Source organism: Heterocephalus glaber, unplaced genomic scaffold, assembly GCF_053883595.1.
Source record: "Heterocephalus glaber isolate CG9 unplaced genomic scaffold, H.glaber_assembly_v1.0 deba00001444, whole genome shotgun sequence".
Taxonomy (NCBI): Eukaryota; Metazoa; Chordata; class Mammalia; order Rodentia; family Bathyergidae; genus Heterocephalus; species Heterocephalus glaber.
The window spans coordinates 8,329,008-8,349,749 of NW_028258297.1; the positions used below are offsets into that span (position 1 = coordinate 8,329,008).

At 40.2% G+C, this 20,742-nt stretch overlaps 1 protein-coding gene, 1 long non-coding RNA gene and 1 pseudogene across 10 annotated transcripts in view; 1 reads left to right on the plus strand and 2 right to left on the minus strand.

The window, feature by feature from the left end:
• The window catches only part of Tnrc6b (trinucleotide repeat containing adaptor 6B), a 255,688-nt gene that overhangs the window by 165,092 nt on the left and 69,854 nt on the right, over positions 1-20,742 (minus strand). For 4 of the 9 annotated variants that reach the window (XM_087213426.1, XM_087213424.1, XM_087213425.1 and 1 more), the window contains exons 1-2: positions 17,715-17,814; positions 14,828-14,918 (exon numbers count right to left, since the gene is read on the minus strand). The exons of 2 other annotated variants lie outside the window; for them this stretch is intronic. In XM_087213426.1, the coding sequence (XP_087069552.1) occupies positions 14,828-14,872 (45 nt within the window). In that variant the 5' untranslated portion in view covers positions 14,873-14,918; positions 17,715-17,814. Of the gene's footprint in view, positions 1-14,827; positions 14,919-17,714; positions 17,815-20,742 lie in introns of those variants that run through there. 3 more of the 9 variants (XM_013072455.3, XM_013072454.3, XM_087213430.1) reach the window with 1 other exon arrangement.
• On the minus strand, positions 691-14,815 carry LOC147827458 (uncharacterized). The gene is made up of 2 exons (XR_015452156.1): positions 13,525-14,815; positions 691-7,697 (listed from the first exon to the last, which is right to left on the minus strand). It is a non-coding gene; the product is annotated as an uncharacterized LOC147827458 (long non-coding RNA).
• Positions 19,313-20,402, plus strand: LOC110349319 (elongin-B pseudogene; annotated as a pseudogene).

Genomic DNA, 20,742 nt, shown 5'->3' on the forward strand with positions numbered 1-20,742 from the left:
TAATGTTGACCTGTTTTTTTGAAGTCTTTCAGTATATGAAGTGCCTATTCATAACTTTTCCTCATATTTTTAATTCGATTGTTTGACCTTTTCTTACTGATTCTTAGGAATTCTTTATATATTCTGAATATAAAACCAAAACACCTTATTCAAAAGACACAAGTATTTTTTTCCCTAGTCAGCAGTTTTTCATTTTTTTAAGGGGGGTGGTCATTACTAGGGATTGAACCCAGGGCCTTCACATTGGGATATAGTCTTCCTTTTTTTTTTTTTGAGACAAGAGTCTCACTAAGCTGCTAAATCGCCCAGGCTGGGCTCAATGTGATCCTCCTGCCTCAGCCTCCCAGAGTGCTGGAATTATAAGCACACACCATTTTTTCACATTCTTAATAATGTCACCTGACTAGAAGTTTATATAATTTTCATGAAATTCAAATGAACAACTGTTCTTGTTTATCAACAGTGCTTTTTTTGGGGTACTGGGGATCAAACATGGGACCTTGCGCTTGTGAGGCAGGCGGCGACACCACTGAGCTAAATCCCCGGCCCTATCAATAGTGCTTTTTGCATCCTACCAATAAATTTTCATAACCTTCTTATGGTGATGAAGGAAATACTTCTTACGTTGTTTTTCAAAGGCTTTACAGTTTTAGCCCTCACGTTTAAGTTTAGGATCCACCTCAAACTGTGTTTTATTGTATGGTGTATGACATGGGGCTCATGGTCCATGCATTTCCATAGACTTATCTAGTTTAGCTGTTCTAGCACCTTTCCCTCATTTGATTATATTAGTCTTTTTCTTTCTTTCTTTTTTTTTGGTACCGGGGATCAAACTCAGGACCTTGCGCTTGCAAGGCAGGCGCTGGAACCACTGAGCTAAATCCCTGGCCCTAGTCTTTTTCTAATAATAACATCTTAAACTTTAGGTTTAAAAGAATCAATAGTATACCTACAGATGAGGAAAGCCAGTGTAACAGCAGTGTACTGGACAATGTTTCTTCTGAAACAAAGAAGCCTTTCAGGGGCTGTGCTGGGGACTGAACCCATGGCCTCATGAGTCCTAAGTGCATGCTTTATCAGTGAGCTATAGCCCCAACCCAAGAAGCACTTCTTGGTTAGTAAAAGAACTACAAATTTTAGCTGACACGTGCTTGAAATATTAGTTCAACTATGTGATTAAATCCTGTCAAAGAAGTAGGCAGAGTACAGTGTGAATTTCTATGAAGTCTTTCCACGGATGTGACGAGTTCTTTCCTTTTGCCTATGTGGCCTAAAGATATGATGCCTGACTGGAACAACTGTCTTAGAACACAAGGTAGAAACAATGTACTGAAAATGGAAGATGTGGGTGTGATGGTGTATTTCCTGTAATCCTAGCACTCTGGGAGGCTGAGGCAGGGAGGGTCCAAAGTTCAAGCCCAGCCTGGGTAATTTAATGAGACCTTGTTTCAAAATAAAAAATAAAAAGGGCTGCAGCTCAGTACAAAGGCCCTGGGTTCAATTCCCAGTAAACGCCCCGCCCCCATACAAAGAATGAAAGAAAAAGAAAGTGGAAAAACAAAATAGAAGAGTCTGAGTTCCCTAATAATTGGAAAATGACCACACTAGTCCTGAATGCATACCCAGGTTTTTGAGAAAGGCATAAGAGGGCCGGGAATTTAACTCAGTGGTTTCACCGCCTGCTGCACAAGTGCAAGGACCCGAGTTCGATCTCCGGTACCAAAAAAAAAAAAAAAGCCATAAGAACTGTTTTTATGTGTTTGTGAGAGTGATTTGTAGAACAGGTATTCATTTTTATCCTAACTTTTCCAAGAGTAAATTGTGTTGAAGTTGTAAAGCTTTCCCTTCAACAAAAACAGAATCTTCTATCTTTGTATGTTGGGCAAATTCTTTAAGATACAGAACCATACAGAGAGTATAATAACAAACACACCCACATAATTATCACTTAGATGTAACATATTTGCTTCTAATTTTTCTTTTTAAAGTAAGTAAAATAGAGGTACAGTGAAGGATTGTACAGCCCTGTCTGACCCCAATCCCTCCACCTTCCCAGCGTAGTCCTGCTCTGAACTCCTGCCTTATCTCTTAACAAAAGTGTAAGCAGCTGGTTCCTCTGCTGACTGCCCTCTAGTTCAGCTGTGGTCTCCCTACTGTATGCACAGGGATCACATGGGATTCTTCAAGAGAAAAACACCGACTTTTCTGTTTCAGTAAGCCCAGAGTGAGGCTGGGCATCTTTGTTTGAAAAAGCATGCGAAGTACAAATCAAAACCACAGAGTTAACATTTCGTATCTACTATAATGGCTAGAGTAAAAAGTACAGATAATGACAAATGCTGACAAGGATGTTAACCACTGGAAACCTCGTATATTTCTGGTGGGAATATAAAATGGGGTAGCCATTTGAAAATCAGTTTGACAATTCCTCAAGAAGTTTAACATAAACTCTGTGGCCAGCAATTCTACTCCTAGGAATATAATAAAGAGAAATGAAAATACACGTCTACATACTACTTTGTAACAAATGTTTATAATAGCAATATTCATAATAGGCAAAAAGTAGGAACAAGCTGGCACATGCCTGTAATCCTAGCACTCGAGAGGCTGAGGCAAGAGGATCATTGTGCTCAAGACCCTGTCTCAAAAAAAAAAAAAGGTTGTGTGTGTGGTGAGGATGTAGAACAGTATGAAGGCCTTGGGTTCAATGGCCAGGACTAAAAAAAAAAAAAAAAAAAAAAATGGGAACCCAAATGTTTGTCATCTAATATTAATAGGTAAACACAATGTGATATATCTATACAACAGAATATTATTCAGCCATAAAATGAAATAAAGCACTAATATGAGCTACAAAACACTAAAGAAGCTAAGTTAAATGAGTCTCACATGCAGAGAACATATATTGTATGATTCTCTATATATGAAATTTCCAGAAGAGACAATTTTACAGAGACAAAAATTGATTAGTGGTTGCCTGGGGCCTGGAGGAAAGGGATGGGGAAGTAATTTCTAATGGATACAGAATTTCTTTCTGCAGTAATGAAAATTTTCTTAAAGTTACATTGAGGTGATGGTTGTATAACTCTGAATATACTAAAAACCACTTACCTGTATACTTTAAATGAGTAAATTTGCATGTCTGTGCGTGTCATGTGTGTCTGTGTCATGGGGATTAAACCCAGGGCCTTACACTTGCTAGGTAAGCACTCTACTACTAAGCTATATCCCCAACCCTAAATATGTAAATTTTATGGTATGTGAGATATTCTTTGATGAAGCTGTTTTAAAAAAATAAAAGAGGGTCGGAGATTTAGCTCAGTGGTTCTGCCGCCTGCCTTGTAAATGAAAGGTCCTGAGTTCGAATAAATAAATAAATAAATAAATAAATAAATAAATAAATAGAAAGCTACCCAAGACAATGTTTAAAATACTAAAGTTTAATCAACACTCACACTGAAATAGTTCCTAGAGTCCTATACTTGGGCCTTTTCTCATTTTCCAGGACCCATCTGGTCCTATTTGCTGAGAACTCCCAATACACACCTCACTGTCACCTCTTTTCTACTTAGTGCCATGAGGACCTCTAAGTATTTTCACCTGGAGCGCCTGCAGTCATCTCAATGTTTCAAATTCCAAACCCTCCATGTAGAATTAAAGACAATAATGGGCTGGGCATGCAGCACAGTTTTCATCCATTCCAAAGTTGTCTCAGGCTCCCATCCCATTCTTCCTGAATACTCCTGTGAGTCCCCTCCTCTTTGGACCCACTGTTACTACCTGATTTCAAGACCCATGAGACTGTTATAATTTGCTAAAGCAGATTACAGCTAAGGCAGAGATATCCTAAACTTAAAAAGCAAAACTTTTTTTATTAAATGATGTCTGAACCCTTTTTGTCTGCATCCCCCATGAAAACACACAAACAACAAATTGTCATGTTCCTGGGATATTCCTGTTTTCTCAGCTAAATGAGCATTTAATATTATGAACAGATCTTGTAATTTATGGTCAATGAAGCCAATTTTAAATCATAATACAAATTCTAGTGTTTACGTCTAAACTATTTTGTTTAACTGTTTTATTGTTTTGGTTTTTTTTGGTACCGGGGATGGAACTCGGGACTTCCTGCTTGCAAGGCAGGCAGCGAAACCACTGAGCTAAATCCCCGGCCCTGTCTTTAATGTTAAGTAAATCAAAAGATGATCTTATTCTCTGTAGAAAAAACACTAAATTTACTTGTTACCTTTGATAACTATAAATAATATTATAGCTAAAATGTTGGCTCCCTGATTCAATAAGTATTTTTAGTACAGACACATGGGGATTTAAATCTACAACTATAAGTTTTTTTGTTTTTGTTTTTGTTTTGGGGGGGGGTACCAGGGATCAAACTTATGACCTTGAACTTGTGAGGCAGCCACAGTGCCACTGAGCTAAATCCCTAGCCCTACAACTATAAGTTTTAAAGCCTAAAGCTTTATTTTATTGTTTTAAAAGATATTTATTTTTTGTTTGTTTGTTTGTTTTAACAGATATTTAAATAAACAAAAAATACAGGTAATATGATCACAAATACCCAACTGCTCAGCTCTACGACAATCTTTACTATGCTTGCTTTATATTTCACTTAAAGAAATAAATATTCCAAGCCTACAGCTGCAGAATCTTTATAACCAGCAAGTTAACACCAACATATTTAGATATTAACCTAAATTATACTATATTTAAGATAGGTAATGGCTGTAGAGCTGAAATTAAGCATTCAAATCCATTCTCATTAAGAAATACGATAGGGCTGGGAATTTAGCTCAGTGGTTTTGCTGCCTGCTGTGCAAGTGCAAGGACTTGAGTTCGATCCCCAGTACCAAAAAACAGAAATACGAGATGATCAAAAATACAGTGAATATTTAATTTTTTAAAAAACACTAGAGTAAAAGACACATTGCCAAGAACAATGTGATAAATATGGTTGAAAAAAAGGGGAGTATTTTGAGGGGGATTAATGACAATGTGTGTTTTACTGTAATATTTTAATTTAAATATTCACTGAATGTTTTGGTTACCCTGTTGATCAACCATTTACAGCAGTATCTTCTGTCACATAAAAATATTAGTGTGTCCTCATCCACCTTATTCACTGGATCTGGCACTGTGGAACCAAGTCAAAATAATCATGAGAGGTAAATATTTTGAATTGATTCAGGACACAAAGGCAGCCACAAGAGCCCAACTTGGGCTGGGGATTTAGCTCAGTGGCGCTACGCCTGCCTCAAAAGCACAAGGTCCTGAGTTCGATCTCTGGTAATAAAAAAAAAAAGAGAGAGCCCAACTAAAGATACTCATGAAAGAGGACTTCTAGAACTGCTTCAGAAAGTGGTAAGAATGATGGGATAAGTGTATCTGAAGTGAGAGGGATTAATGGCAATGTATATTTTACTGTAATAAATTTTTTAAAGTTTAAACATTTGGGCTGGGGATTTAGCTCAGTGGTTCCACCGCCTGCCTCACAAGCAGAAGGACCCGAGTTTGATCCTCAGTACCAAAAAAAAAAAAGTTTAAACATTCACCATATTGGTTTAATAAAGACCCAGGCCCAGTGGTGTACCCCTGTCATCCTAGATCCTAAACAGACTATGGCAGAAGGGTTACCTGAGCTTAGAAGTCCAAGGCCAAGCTCAGCAACAGAGCAAGACCCCATCTCAAAGGAGAAACATAATGGAAGATTATATCAACTCTGACTAGAGATAATCTACCCCAGGAATGCAAGTCGTTGCTTCCTCACCTATGGGTCTGGTTATCCTTCTCAGAACTCAAGACACAAAGAAAATCAGCCTACAGGCTGGAGTAAGTCACATTCTCCTTTTGAGAATGAGAGGATCAAGATAAAAATATTCTAGTCTGGCTGGGGATTTAGCTCAGTGGTTCCACTGCCTGCCTTGAAAGTGCAAGGACCCAAGTTCAATCCCCGGTACAAAAAAAAAGAAAATTCTAGTCTATCCCATCAAGACTAGTTGAAAAGAGGAAAAAGAAAAGAGGAAATCATAAAATAAAATGAGCATTTCTTTCCCTGCTTAAAAAATATGCTGCCTAGGCAGATGTGGCAGTGCACACCTATAATCCCAGCACTCTAGGAGCCTGAGACCAGAGGATCAAGAGTTCAAGCCCACCCTGGGCAACATAGTAACTTAGCAAGACCCTGCCTCAAAATAAAAATAAATAAATAAAAAGGACTGGGGATGTAGCTCAGTGCAAAAGCCCTAGGTTTAATCCCCAGTACCAACAAAACAAAACAAACACACAAAACAAAAAAGAAAAAAAACCCTGCTGCCTCCAGAACTCCTCAATCTACTCCTGCCCTTGAATCTGGGGTGGTACTATGACCTGCTTTAATTTAACAGAATGCGGGGAAATAAAGCTGAGTGACTTCTGAGGCTCATCCTTAAGACATCTGCTTTTGGGTTTGGAAAGCCCCCTCTTGACCTTTTTGAGCCCCAGCTGCCTTGTGGGAAAAACTCAAGGCAAGTAGGGAACTCACATGAAAAAATGCCTCGACACCTGGGTCGATGGCCTCAAGCCAAATCTCTAGCCGACTGCCAATACCAACTGCTAGTCTTGAACTGTTTTGGACACTTCTGGCCAGCAGGGTCTCCAGATGACTGCAGCTCCCACCAACACCTCTTCGGAGTATAACTGCCTTCCTGAGCTCAGCCAACTACCAAATCATGAGGATAGCAAAAAGCTGTGATGGGTTTTTAAAAAATACGTAGTTGGGCCAGGGATTTAGCTCAGTGGGTTTGCCACCTGCTGTGCAAGCGCAAGGAACTGAGTTCGATCCCCGGTACCAAAAAATAATAATAATAAAAAAATAAAAAATACGTAGTTATGGTTTAGATCTAAAATGTCCCCCCAAATTCTCATGTGTGTGGAAGGTGACTGGACCATGGGGTGCTATCTTCACCAGTGGATTCATCCATTGATGAGTTCAGCAGTGGAATGGAGGAGGTGGGGCCTCACAGAGGTGGGATGTTGTGGGGGACCTGTTTGGGAATATCCCTGACACTTCCCTTCTCTTCTACTTCCTGGCTGCCATAGTTGAGCCCTTTTCCTCTGCTGTGTCCCTCTGCCATCTTTGGAGCCAACTGACCACGGACTGAAATTGTGACCCAAAATAAACCTCCTCTCTTTTAAGTTGAGGGTGTCAAGTGTTGTGTCTCAACAATGGAAAAGTGACTAAGAGTTGACTTTTTAGAATAAATTTAGATTTACAAAAATATTACAAACACAGAGTTTCCACATATATCTTAAACTTAGTTTCTGCTATTATTAACACCTTATTTGTCAAAATTAATGAACCAATACTGATACACTATTGTTTGCTACAGTACATATTTTATTGAGATTTCCTTTTTACCTAAAGCCCTAGGATCACATCCAGGATAGCACACTGTTTAATCATCATGCCTCCTTAGGCCCTTGGCTGTTCCAGTTTCTCAGATGTTTTTCATTTTCCTTGATGGTTTTAGTCAGGTATTTTGTAGAATGCCCCTCTACTGGGACGTGTATGATGTTCTTCTACTGATTAAGACAGGGGTGGTGAGTTTGGGGAAGAAGACCGTGGTACCTACTGTCAACATGACATCACTGCTGATGTTGTCTTTGATTCCTAGGCTGAGGTGGTGTTTGTTAGGTTTCCCCTGTGTGAAGAAACATTTAAGAAGTGGGAAGTTATGTTCCACATCCTTGAAGGTGGAGTAGCTACATAACTATCTGGAATTCTGCCTGGGTGATTGTAATGGTGGTTTAAAACCATTAAGTTTTGGTGGTTTAATATATGGTAAGATAATCTGAAACACACTCAAGCTTCCTCATCATCTCCTGTCATACTTTACTACTTATATGCTACATACAGTTTCCTCTGCTTATAACACTCCTCTGATCTCCACACACCCACCGACAAAATAATTTTTTAAAACCCCACCTTTATTTAATTACTAAAAAAACAAATCTGAACAGTACCCTCTCCATTGTAGAGCTTCATTCCAGAAGAATTCATTGCTAGGTATACATTTAATAGCAGCACCGGGGCCCAAATGGTATGGCTCCCTTTCTTAACTAGACTACAATTCCCCTCTTGCAAACAGCATGCCTTACATAACTTGGCATGCCGCTGCCTAGAACATCAGCAAATATTAAATGTCCAATAAGTACTATTGGCTTGAATAATTGATTGGATGAGTATAAGATATATATATATAATTTTTTAAATTATTTATTTATTTATTTTGGTACCGGGGATCAAACTCAGGATCTTGCGCTTGTGAGGCAGGCGGCAGAACCACTGAGCTAAATCCCTGGCCCCCAACATATATAATTTTTAACAGTACCTCTATAAAAAGAATAAAGGAAAAAGGATGACACAAATGAGCACCTGAGGTTCAAGATGTGTCAGTAAATCTACAACAGAGATGAAATCTCTCTGGTGATAAACAGTCCTACTCTGTAACAGCAAGACCAGGCACTAAGAAAAATGATCATTATATTCAACAAGTGAAAGCCACATATGACAGATAAAATATATTTCAGAACAACAGGCACAAAAATGTCAAATAAACTAGGTCATGGTAGCCTCTCTCTAAGCGAATCAGGACAGGAAAATCATATCCCTGTCTTACAATTTCCTGGTATGTCATCAAAGACAGTTTACAAAATGTAATTTTCATACTTAACCTCTGAAAATGTGGAACAATAAGACAGATAGTTTTATTTTATTTTTTCTCTCACATACACAGCATGAAAATTAAATAAGGCTTGAAGTGGTCCTTAGGAAAAATATAAGAAATAGTCATTGTGCCTCCAAAGGATACATGTAAGGGCCTCTGAAGTATTACCTTAATAATAACTCTGTCAACAAGTAGAACTCTTTTTGAGAATGCTAGGTCATACAAAATTACATTCCAGTGACCATTCAGGGAAAAAAAGTTCTAAACTGATATGAAAATAACATTCTTGCTTGTATCAAAAATTCTTGGAGCCCCCAAAATTGAAACAACAAAAAATAAATCACAGTTTAATAAAGCAAGTCTTTGTGTTGGCACCCAGAAATTTTGCACCGCCCCCAGCAGGTGCTCAATAAATATTTGCAGAATTAATGAGAGGAAGTGAGAGAGGACAAGGAGAGAAAGTAAAAATCAAGCAAGGAGTAATAAAACACATGTTCTTTTGTTTTTTGAACACAGTTTCTTAATTTAAGGTCTATGATCTACATATAGCAGTCTTTTAGAATCTATGACCTGTTTTTTATCTTTCAGGCAGAGAAAAAGAATCTTCTTAAACTCAAGCCATCAGAACCTACATTTCCTAATTTTCCTGCTGATGTTGAACTGAAGAACCTCTTTCCAGGAGAAAGCTACATACGATATTGCAGTCTTCAGAAGAACATCAAAATTCATGTACTCCAAAATTAGACTTCCTTTATCAGTCTTGTCCATCCTAACACAACCCTGATTTCTATCTGCACAAAACTTCTCTGGGTATCTTGTAAAGCACACTGACTTGTTCTGTTGTTGTTGTTGTTATTGTTTTTTGTATTTTGTTTTGCAGTACTGGAGATTACATCCAGAGAGTGCTGAGTGACACTGTCCCCAACCCTTCTAAGTTTTATTTTGAGACAGCGTCTCTAAATTGCCCAGGCTGGTCTTAAACTTGCAATCCTTCTTTGGCCTCCCAAGTAACTAGGATTACAGACATCATGTGATTCTGAGTCTGGCCTGACTCTCTTATTCTTTTTCTTTTTAGCATAGACTTGAACTCAAGGCAATCCTCCCTGCCTCAGCCTCCTGCGTACTGGGATTACAGGTGTGAGTTACCACATCTATCCTGACCCTCTTTTTTTTTTTTTTTTTTTTTTGGTATGGGGATCGAACTCGGGTCCTTAGCTTGCGAGGCAGGCGGTGGAACCACTGAGCTAAATCCCCGGCCCCTATCCTGACACTCTTAATCTTAACTACTTTTAATACTTTTTTTCATAACTGCAATTCCAAATCTTTCACTTTAACAGGAAAAGAGAAACTTGTCATTTCAGGCCCTCAGTTGTATACTCAGTACTGTCTAGATTATAACTTCCATGCAATACAGAGAAAAGCGAAATCTTTTTTTCTTTCCTCTTTTGAATATCTACCAATAAACAGAAGTCAGAAAAGCACGATTCCGGCCACAGCTCAGGCACTGCTATGGCACAAGGCCAGCTGACCCTCATGTTCCATCAAACTCATGAAGCTGATGAACCCTTTTTATAAATGCATTCTGCTTTCCTTGATTTATTTCTTCTATCTCTTCTCAAACAAACACAGGCCTCCTCCAGTTTAAACTCTTTCACTTTAGCACTCCTCCTCATTGTTGTTTTTTCTGTCACTTACTTCCAAATTTCCTAACATTGGGTGGGAGACTAGAGCTACAACTCTTACTTTTTTACCATTTAATTTCTCTTTAACCCATAAAATATCGTTCCACCCCCTTACACCAATGAAATGGCGCTCTAGGACACCATCGATAAGTTTTTAAAGCCATCCTTGTTATGAAAATTTTCACACATATACAAAGGAATCCCTGTGTACCCATACCAAACTTCAACAGCTGTCCAGTCTGCCATTCTTGTTTCAGCTATACCTCTACTATCCTCTACCCTCATTCAATTTTCTTACTGCTTCATCAGATAAAACTTATCTACTTTTTTTTCTTTTTTGAAAGAGCCCAGGCTGGCCTCTAACTCAAAGTGATCCTTCCACCTCAGCCTCCTGAATGCTGGAATTATAGGCATGTGCCACCACCCCCAGATTTACCTACATTTTAACTGTGATTTTTTTTTTTTTTTTTTTTTTTGGTATCCAGGATCGAACTTGGGACCTTGTGCTTTCGAGGCAGGTGGCGGAACCACTGAGCTAAATCCCCGGGCCCTTAACTGTGATTTTTATTGTAATTGTGAACTGTAGGACCCCATCAGACAGAACATCTTAGCCTCTCCAGAAAATTGTCAAGTGTCTTTTTAGTTCTTTTTCTTTTTGTTTTTTAAGAGATAAAGTATCACTGCGTTGTCCAGGGTGGTCTCAAACCTGCCTCCCTCCTGGCTCAGCCTCCAACCAGCTGAGACTTCCAGCAGGAGCCACCATGTTCTATCACTTCCTAAAGAAACAAACCCAGATGCTTTTTCTCAATAATCAACCTCCTTCACTTCTTGGCAGCAGGAGATGTCACTGATTGCACGTTCTTGAAACACGTCCTTCTTGATTTCTATGATGCAAAAGTACCTGAATCCATCCTGAGGTGATGTCACTTTTACCTCCAAATACACCGTAAGTCTGTTTTCTTCAACCTCCAGTGCCACCACACCAGTATAGCTGCCATCTTCTCTCACCTGACAGCTTCAAGTGGCTTCTCACTGGGCTTCCTTTTTCTCCTGCTGCCTCTTCCCACCCTCTTTCCATGGTGGCTGGGATGATTTCTTAAAACACACAGATCAGGTTTCTCCCCAGCAGAACAGCCATTAGCAGCTGCCCGGTAAGGGAAGAAGTCCACCTTCCACACCACAGCCTTCAAGGTGCAAGGCCTCTGCCTCCCTCTCTAATCTGCTATCACACTTGGCCATGTGGGCTTGTGACGTTCTTGAAAGAGGCTGAGGGCTTCTGCAGCCATTTCCTCCATCTAGAACATTGTTCTCCTGCTCTTCATGGAGCAGGCTCCCGTGTCCTTTAGCTCACAGCTGAAATCTCTATCCTTGAATAGCCTAAGCTCCTCTTCCCAATTACTCTCTATTGCATCACTTCATTCTCTTTTTCTTCAATGTACTTACCATAATCTATAATTATTATTTTTATTGATATTTGTGTCTTCTGTTAAAATGTAAGTACCTTCAGAAAAGGAACCCTGTCTTTTTGGTTAATTGAATTCCCTGAACAGACATTTAAGAATTATTGAAAAAAAGGCAGATTTAGCTCAAAACCATTATGTTTTGTAGAAAATTCCCTTTCTGCTCTCAAAACCAGCCATCTTTCCTGCTGTCTGTTCAGACACCCACAAATTATGTTATCATAATACTACAATAAATTCCCACATTAATATGAAGTCATTACAAATACAGTATTTTTAAAAAGGAAAAGCAAAATAAAAAAAAGGAAAAGCAACACAGGAAGAAAAATATGTATATAACCTGAATTAAACTAAGACTGATGAAGTTATGGTCTAATTTCTGATAACAGAGGCATGAATGTTCTTTCGTTTAATTGATCTTGAACTGATAAAGTATTAAGTAACTGAAAAATCAAGAAAGTTAGTCTTTTTTTGTTTTCCTCCAAAAATGAAGGTAGAAGGAACAATAAAATATTCTATATTGGTCTTATTACATGTTCACCAAGCAATCTTCCAATTACAACCTAGCTTTCCAGGGAGAGACTGTATTATTAGAGGATCCTATAATCTATCTTCCTTAACATTAGATTTCCTTATAAATTAATAACTTAGGTATGTTTGGGGAAAAGGTGTATTACACCTCAGAAATCCTGGGGTATATGTCTCAGGAGTCCCAGGATGTATGGCCCTTTGTGTGTTGAGGGAGATTCCTACTGTACATGTATCTCCTAGGTTCTGATGAGCTCTCAATCAGGTGCAGGATCTTTCTACATGGATCTGATCAAAGTCTACATATCTTGGGCTGGGGGTTTAGCTCAAGGGTTCCGCTGCCTGCCTCACAAGTGGAAGGACCCTAGTTTGATCCCCAGTACCAAAAAAAAAATGTCTACATATCTCTATTTTGGCTACAGGAAAAAGGAATAGACTTGAGGAGAAGAGAAAGAAAGAAACAAGAGATAAGGTGACATCTGTTCCCCCACAGACTAGATCACAACCCTGTTTGTGGGTATGGGAGGGGTGTTAAAAAAAAAGACCAAGAAGGAGCAGTGTAAAAGAGAGACTTGGAGGCAGGGTACAGGCTGTGCCTCTCTGAAGCCCAGTGCATGAAGTACAACAGAGCTGACAAGGGTACAGCCTCTCTAGAACTCGATGAATTACAGCAGGAGAATAAGAGACCAGTGTGCGACCAGTGTGATGGGAACTCAGTGACATTTTTTTCCTTTAAAAAAATTTTAATAGCTTATTGATATGAAATTCACATAATATAAAATTAACTATTTTAAGATTAATAATTCAGAGGCACTTAACATATTTACAATATGTGACTCCCACCTCGGTCTGGATCCAAAACATCTTTATCACCCCAAATGGAAATCCTACAAACACTAAGCAGTTACTGCCTATTCCCCCATCTCTCTCTACCAACCTCTAGAGATTACCAATCTGTACTCAGTGTACAGATTCATTTATTCTGGATATGTCATATTAGTGGAATGGGGCAATAAGTAACCTTTTGTGCCTAGCCTCTTTCATTTAGCATGTTTTGAAGGTTCCCGTGATATTTTAACACCTCTTCACTTCTGCTCTAGGAAGGAATAAGGCAGCAGTGGCAGATACTACCTCAGGTAGATCCTGGGTAGTGGGTAATGAATGCTTGCTGCGAGTGCTGAAGACTGTTTAAAAGCCCTCAGGAATTCCCAGGAAGAGCTAGAGCCAATTCTGAAGGAGAAAAGAAGGAGGTATAGGAGTTACTAAGGATCCCATGTGTCCAGGTCACAAAAGAACTAAGGAAATTCAGGACATGGAGGCAGATGGAAATAAAATACATATAAAAACATAGATAGCTATTTATGTTTACAGCATGACAATAAAAATATTCCTTCAGTTTTGATTTAAAAAAAAACCCCAACCAAACAAATTACTGCTTAAAAATCTGTAATAGAGGGCCAAGGGTATAGCTCAGAGGTATAGCACTTGCCTAGCATATAGGAGGTTCTGGGTTCCCTCCCCAGCAGAGCCAAAAGGAAAAAAAAAGGCCCAATCATACCACAGAAATATATGCACACCCATGTTTATAGCAGCACAGTTTGTAATAGCTAAATCTTGGAAACAGCCCAAATGCCCATCAACTGATGAATGGATAAAGAAAATGTGGTTTATACAATAGAGTACTACTCTGCCATAAAGAAGGATGAGTTTCAGATATTTATAGCAAAATGGATGGACCTTGAGACCATACTCTTAAGTGAAATAAATCAGACACACATGTTTAAATACCACATTGTTTCTCTGGTGTAAGAGACTGAATGTGGAAATAAGGACTCATATATAATGGATGCTGGGAAAAGGGAAGAAAGTGTTCAAATGGGAAGGGGAACAAGGGAGGAGGGAGGGAGAAAGGAAGGAAGGGACAAGAAAAAAAGTGAAAATAGAAGGAAAAAATGGAAACAAAGCTTCTGTACATAGGGAGGGGAAGGGGCTTGGGGGGGGAATGGGATAAAATAAAATTTATTAAAATGTGTTAAATAAATAAGAAAGAAAGAAAGAATGAAAGAAAGAATAAAAAGACTAAAAACTTACCAGAGACTGCTTTTGTGTAGCAGGATAGGAACAGGCTTTTACTTTTTGCCTTATATACTTCTGATTTGATAACACTTTTTAATAAGTATATATAACTTTCATAATAAAACTTAAAATAGTACTAATCTAAAAATGAATCATAAATTCATAAATTTATTTTAAATTTGTCATATGGCATAATAAAAACAGAGAAGAAAAAAAAATCTCAGACTTCAGTTAGATTTTAATTGAAACCAATCTAATTTCTAAATTCACCTAAAACAAAATATTCATTCTACTCATCTACTCTCTCTACCATTTAATTTCTGCTCAAATTGTTTGCACCATTAAGCAGTTTACTGACCTTGGAACTGCTTTCCTCCGATACTTCTCCCTCATTAGTTTGCATGGGATCAGATTCTGTGCAAAACTCTGCAGAAACACACAAATACTGCCTGAAAGGTAAGAAGAGAAAATATATTTAAGGAATTCAGGGTACAAGTTTGCTTTTTTTTTTTTCTTCAAGAATTTAGGTTGAAATTCTGTCCTTGAGACCACAGGTACTATAAAGCAATGATCCTAAGTAACTGAAATGTGCGTGGGAGCACAGGTACACATGGCTGTACACCTGTGACTTAGGGAAGAACAAAGTGTGAGAGGTGAGGTGGGGATCCGCCCACCTTGGAAGATTGCTGGTAAAGGCCTAAGGCACTGAAATGGTAATGGGTCTAGACTTCTTTCTCTGTCTTACACGGCTTTTGGCAGAGGTGATAATGGAAATCTTCAATGATTCTTGCAGTAGACTTGACCTTCCAGGAAGGACACCCAATGAGCAAAGTTCTGCGCCACCTAGTTATGCTGCAGTGGGTCACCCTGCCTGGCTACTAGGATAGGGTACTGGAATTGGCTGGATTACTTGAGCTTATAATTTATGTTTAACATTCTCAGTTTTTGTAACTGAAATTAAGGTATACTCTAATGGTTGATCCCACTTTTTTAGTTTTAAGAAAATATGTCTAACTAAATGTCAATTCATTTTTATAAAAGCCTAGATTAGTTATGGGATGTGACAAAAGAAAATCATTTTTTCTCAAAGAATACAGGTCAAGCGAAAGTTTGTTAAAAACATTATGAACTAAAATGTGCCAGCCAGGTGTAGTGGCACACATTTGTAATTCCCCACTATTTGGGAGGCTGAGGCAGGATGATAGGAAGATTGAGGCCAGCCTTATCCAAAATAAGACATTATCGCAAAATAAAAGGTTCTGGGGATATATCTCAGTGGTAGAAGGAAGAAGGACCCTGGGTTCAATTCCCAGTACTAAAAAAAAAAGAAAAAAAAGACAGAGAGAAAAAGAAAGTGCCAAAAGGAAACTTGTACAAATAAATGCCAGCCAGACATGGTGGCCCAGGTCTGTAACCTCAGTGCTTTGGGATGCTGAGATAGAAGAATCACATGTTTGAGCCCAGCCTGGACTTGGTGATTTAAGAAGACTTTGTCTCAAAATAAAAAATTTTTAAAAGGGCTGGAGATGTAGTTCAGTGTGAAAGCCCTGGGTTGAATCTCCAGTACTAGAAAAAAAATATGCACCATTTTAATGAAATCATTAAATATATAATTGTGAGAAATAATTATTCAAAGTAACACAAAACAAATCCCCATTATACTACAGGTACAAATATTCACAAACCTGTCAAATACTTTAAAAGGCACATAGCTACAAAGTATTATAGTGAAAAGATGCCTGAAACATATAATTTTCTATGGATAGAAAAATCTCTTTATGAAGGTACCAGGGTCTGGTGATCTGTTCAGTTGCAGCCACCAGATGAGGCCAAGAAGACACTTCTGAGTTTTCGCATCTGTCAGATGAAAAGGGTATCAAAATATCTACGTAGTCCCCTAACAAGGTTTTGGGAGAACAAGCGTGGATTTATTACATGATGTGAACTGTATAATCCACAGTAGAAGCTCTCCCTCCACCTCATCCCCTCGCCCCCAGGTAGACCAATGCTGTCTAGTCCCTCTGTAACACACAGCTGCTGCTCACAGCAAGTCACCACAGGCTTTCTCTAGTTAATTTTGCCCTCGCTGTTTATGACAGTTGTATAAAACTACAATTGCTCTTTCTATGAAAATAAAGTTGTAGCACTGGAAGAATCCAATAGCATATTAAGAAAGATTTGGTATGCAAGGTGCTTCACAAGTGTCTGACTTCTCCCACTTCGCTGAAACAGAGACTGTACCTCACAGACAAGTCATTACAGGCACCCTGAAGTTCTGTTCCTGCTCCCAGGCTAATGGACAGTGCTGTTCACTCTCATTTCTCTAGCTTGACTTGCCTGATGTATCAGATCCCTTTCTCTAATCATCACTGCTCTTTCTCTTAACTTTTCCTCTCTGTCCCCAACAATGAACACTGTCACCAGTCCTCCCCTATCCTTCCTACTACTACCTTTGAGACTTTGGCCAAGACCTTCTTTCTTCCAGAAACAGGTTGCCCAGGAGGTCCCCAAACTCCAAGGCTCAAGCGATCATCTGGTTTCAGCCTCCTCTGTAGCTGGGACTATGGGTACACACTACTGTGCTCAGTTTAACCAAGACTTGTTTGTTTGGCAGTACTGGGATTGAACTCAGGGCCTCATGCATGCCTGGCAAATGAGCTACCACTGGGGTTCACCCTCCCTTTTAAATTTTGAGACAGGCTCTCTCTAAATTCCTAAATTGCCCAAGCTGACCTAAAAACTTTCGATTGTCCTGCCTTACCCCTGAGAGTAGCTGGTATGCACCACCATTTCTTAAAATCCACCATCTCCTAGATCCAACCCATTCGCCAAGGCTTACTGTCCTTACTATGGCAGCCCTGGATTTTCCAACATGTTAGAGTAGAAGTAATTAGGGGAAAACAATAAGGAATACTAAACCACTCAGGGATGGCAATAGAGGGCAACCTTAGCACCATGAGGGCTGAAAGGGAAAGGAGCAGTGACAAATCTGGAGGCGTGGCCACAGCTGCAAGTGAAGAGTCACACAGACTCCAAACACTTATTTATATGTGACCTTGAGAAAAGTACTGTTTGTCTCAGGCTTAGTGTCCCTGAGGAAACTTGGGAACTACTGCTGTTCTGAGGACTGAATGATAATACATTCGTACTCTGTCCTGATAAGTACATGTTGATGACTCACCCACAAAGCTTTATCCACCTACTCTCATCTAGGTTATATTCCCAGTTATCTCTCCGCCACTGACCTGTGACTGCTCGTTAAAGGGGAATGCTGCTTGCCCTCTCCTGAGCTTCCACTGCTGGCTCTTCTCCACCCCAGGGGAGGCAAGGAAACTTTCCCAAGTGGTGAGTCTAGAAGGAGAAACAATGCATATAGAGCTCAGTCCTTTCTGCCTTCCTTTTGAAAGCAGCTGCCCCCAGGGAGCAGGCATTCCCCTGGGCTCCTGTACCCACAAATGCAGGACCCTCACAACTTCCCACTTCTAGTTGAGTGCTGAATTCTGACTTCAGTGTTAAGAAGTTTACTTATCTGTGGATGTAAGTCACCCTCTCCCAACAGCTTTATAAGAGGTTAATACTGTGGTCTCTCAAAGGCCCTCTTTTTTTTTTCTTAAATCTTATTTCTCAACTGGCACAGAGATTGGTCAAGGAAAGGGCAGTGCTATTTATTGGGTCTCAAAGACCTCAACATCTGGTGCATAGGGCTGAAATCTTAATAAAGAGACATGAAATAAAATGGCATAAAATGTCCCTAGAATTTTTGACCCTTCAATTGGGGCCAGGACTTTGGGCCTTGGACTTTACTGAAGGGAAAAATGTTTTCATGTAGAAGCTTACATTAAATCACATGGATTTCTACACTTGTGCATTAGCTTTTTGGGGAGAGGGGGTTACTGGGGATCAACTCAGGTGCTTGTGCTTGTGAGGCATGGTGTCACTGAATTAAATCCCCAGCCCACGTTAGCTTTTTTTTGGTACTGGAGATCAAACTCAGGACCTTGAGCTTGAGAGGCAGGCGCAGTGGCACTGAGCTAAATTCCTGGCCCCTTGCATTAGCTTTTTAACTACTGGAAGCTTATAAACCATAGGCCACACATTATTTTGACCTTAGTGGTGACTGTTGTTATGGCAACTTTGTTGTCAGGTAAGTGGCTGTTTCTATAGAGACAAGGTTGCAAGCACTAGGTTCAGAAGCCTTAGCAAAGACTTTGGGGGCTTTGCAAATATCCTCAAGAAACAAGCCACAGTCAGTGGTGGTGGTATTGAAAGCTCATCTAAACTATACATCAGCTGTGCAGGTGGCCTCAGAATACACTGGCCATTCTGGCCTAGCAAGCAAATGCCTTCTATGCTGGCCTCAGCAAAGAGAATAGGGCATTAGCAGGCTTGGGTGGCTTCAGTGTACAGAAGGCTGCTGCTTGACCTTGAATTATGCTGGCACAGCTTTTCCTAAGCAGGCATGGCTGAGGTAAAGATGAGACTTTAGGCAAAAGAGACTTTCTTCTTTCAGGCCTTTCAGACATCAGAAAGTAGGACAAGTATTTGCTGCATATAAGCTGCAAGGCCAGGTGAACTTCCAACAGCACATGCATTACAAAAACCAGTGAAGTTCTACCTTTAAACTGTTTGTGCTAGATGTGTGAGGTGATTCAAAGGGGAAATGGAAATTAAGAGGCTTCTGATGATAATTCATGGGCGGAAAGGAGGGAAGGGGAGTCCAGGCATATACACTGGGTGACCTAGACTTACTGGTTAAGACCAATGCACTAAGAGATAAAAGCTATGGGGGAGAAGGGCAGGGCCAGGTGAGCAGGCCAGGTGAGCAGGCTAGGCAGGCAGGCCGGGCCAGAGGTGGTGGGGGTGGTGGGCTCCGTGCCCTGTGGAGGGCTCCCTCTGGGCACTGGCACCTGCCAGTTGCTCCCAGGACGTGTTCTGCATGATCTGGCGCCACAAAACCACCATCTTCACAGTCGCCAAAGACCCGAGCATCATGTACGAGCTGAAGTACATCGTTGAGGGCATCCTCAAGTGGTGCCCAAAGAGCAGAGGCTGTACAAGGATGACCAGTTTCTAGATGATGACAAAACACTGGGTGAGTGTGGCTTTACCAGCCAGACAGCAAGGCCACAGGCCACAACCACAGTGGGGCTGGCCTTCTGGGCAGATGACACCTTTGAAGCTGAGCCCTTCTCTAGCCCGCCAGAGCTTCCAGATGTGACAAAGCCTCAGGACCCCAGAGGCAGCACCAACAAACAAGCTGTGCAGTGAGGGCCCTTGGACCATTCCCAGAGGACCACTGTCCCAACAGAAGAGATTTGGTTTTCCGCAAAGAAAGAAAAAAAGCTGGGGAAGAGAGGAGGAAACCCTTTCCCCACTCTTAATGCTTCCCTTCACATGGGACAATATGAATTTTTGAATATCATACCCCTGACTCATGCTGTCAGAATGGAGTGATTTGTCTGCTTAGTGTGTCTGGAAGAAGACTGAACCTGGACTCACAGTGAAGCCTCTCTCCAGGCTCACTTCCCTTGCGGATATCATTTCTGCTGTTCCTCCCCTTTTCTAGAAGGAGGGTCTATTCGAGACTAGTGCTGAAATTCAGAATTCAGAAGCCTTACCTGCCTTTATCCAATTTTCCTATGTCAACTTTATTAGCAATAAAAGCAACATTTTGATCTCCACCCGCCTTACTTCTTTGTCCTATATCTTGGTTGGTTCAGAAATTGGGCAGAGAAGAGACTATTATTTATTTGCCCCATTCTTTCACAACATACATCTGAGACTTCTCCTCAGAATTATGTTCAGCTTCTCCACCAGTCTTACCTTCCCAACTATCCCATTACCAGGATATTAGTAACACACCTTCTTCCTTCACTACATTGTTACTCCCAATACACATGCTTGTCTGTATCTCACCCAGGTAAATATTTTTATTCTCTTCACACAACATGCTATCTTATCTATCTGTGCATGTTAAAGGCTTGGTCCCCAGAGAGGCGCTATTGAGAGATGGTGAAATCTCTTAAGAGGTGAGTGGTCTTTCAGTCACTAGGGTGTGCCCTTGAAAGGGAATATGGATGTAAGTAAGGTCTTTTCACTCATGACTCCTTTTTTAAATGGTCTTGATGATGAACCCAGGCCTGTGCTTAAAACAGGCTTGCTAGGGATTTAGCTCAGTGGTTGCGGTGCCTGCTGCGCAAGGGCAAGGACCCGATTTGATCCCCGGTACCAAAAAAAACAAACAGGCTCTATCACTGAGCTCCAACCCTAGCC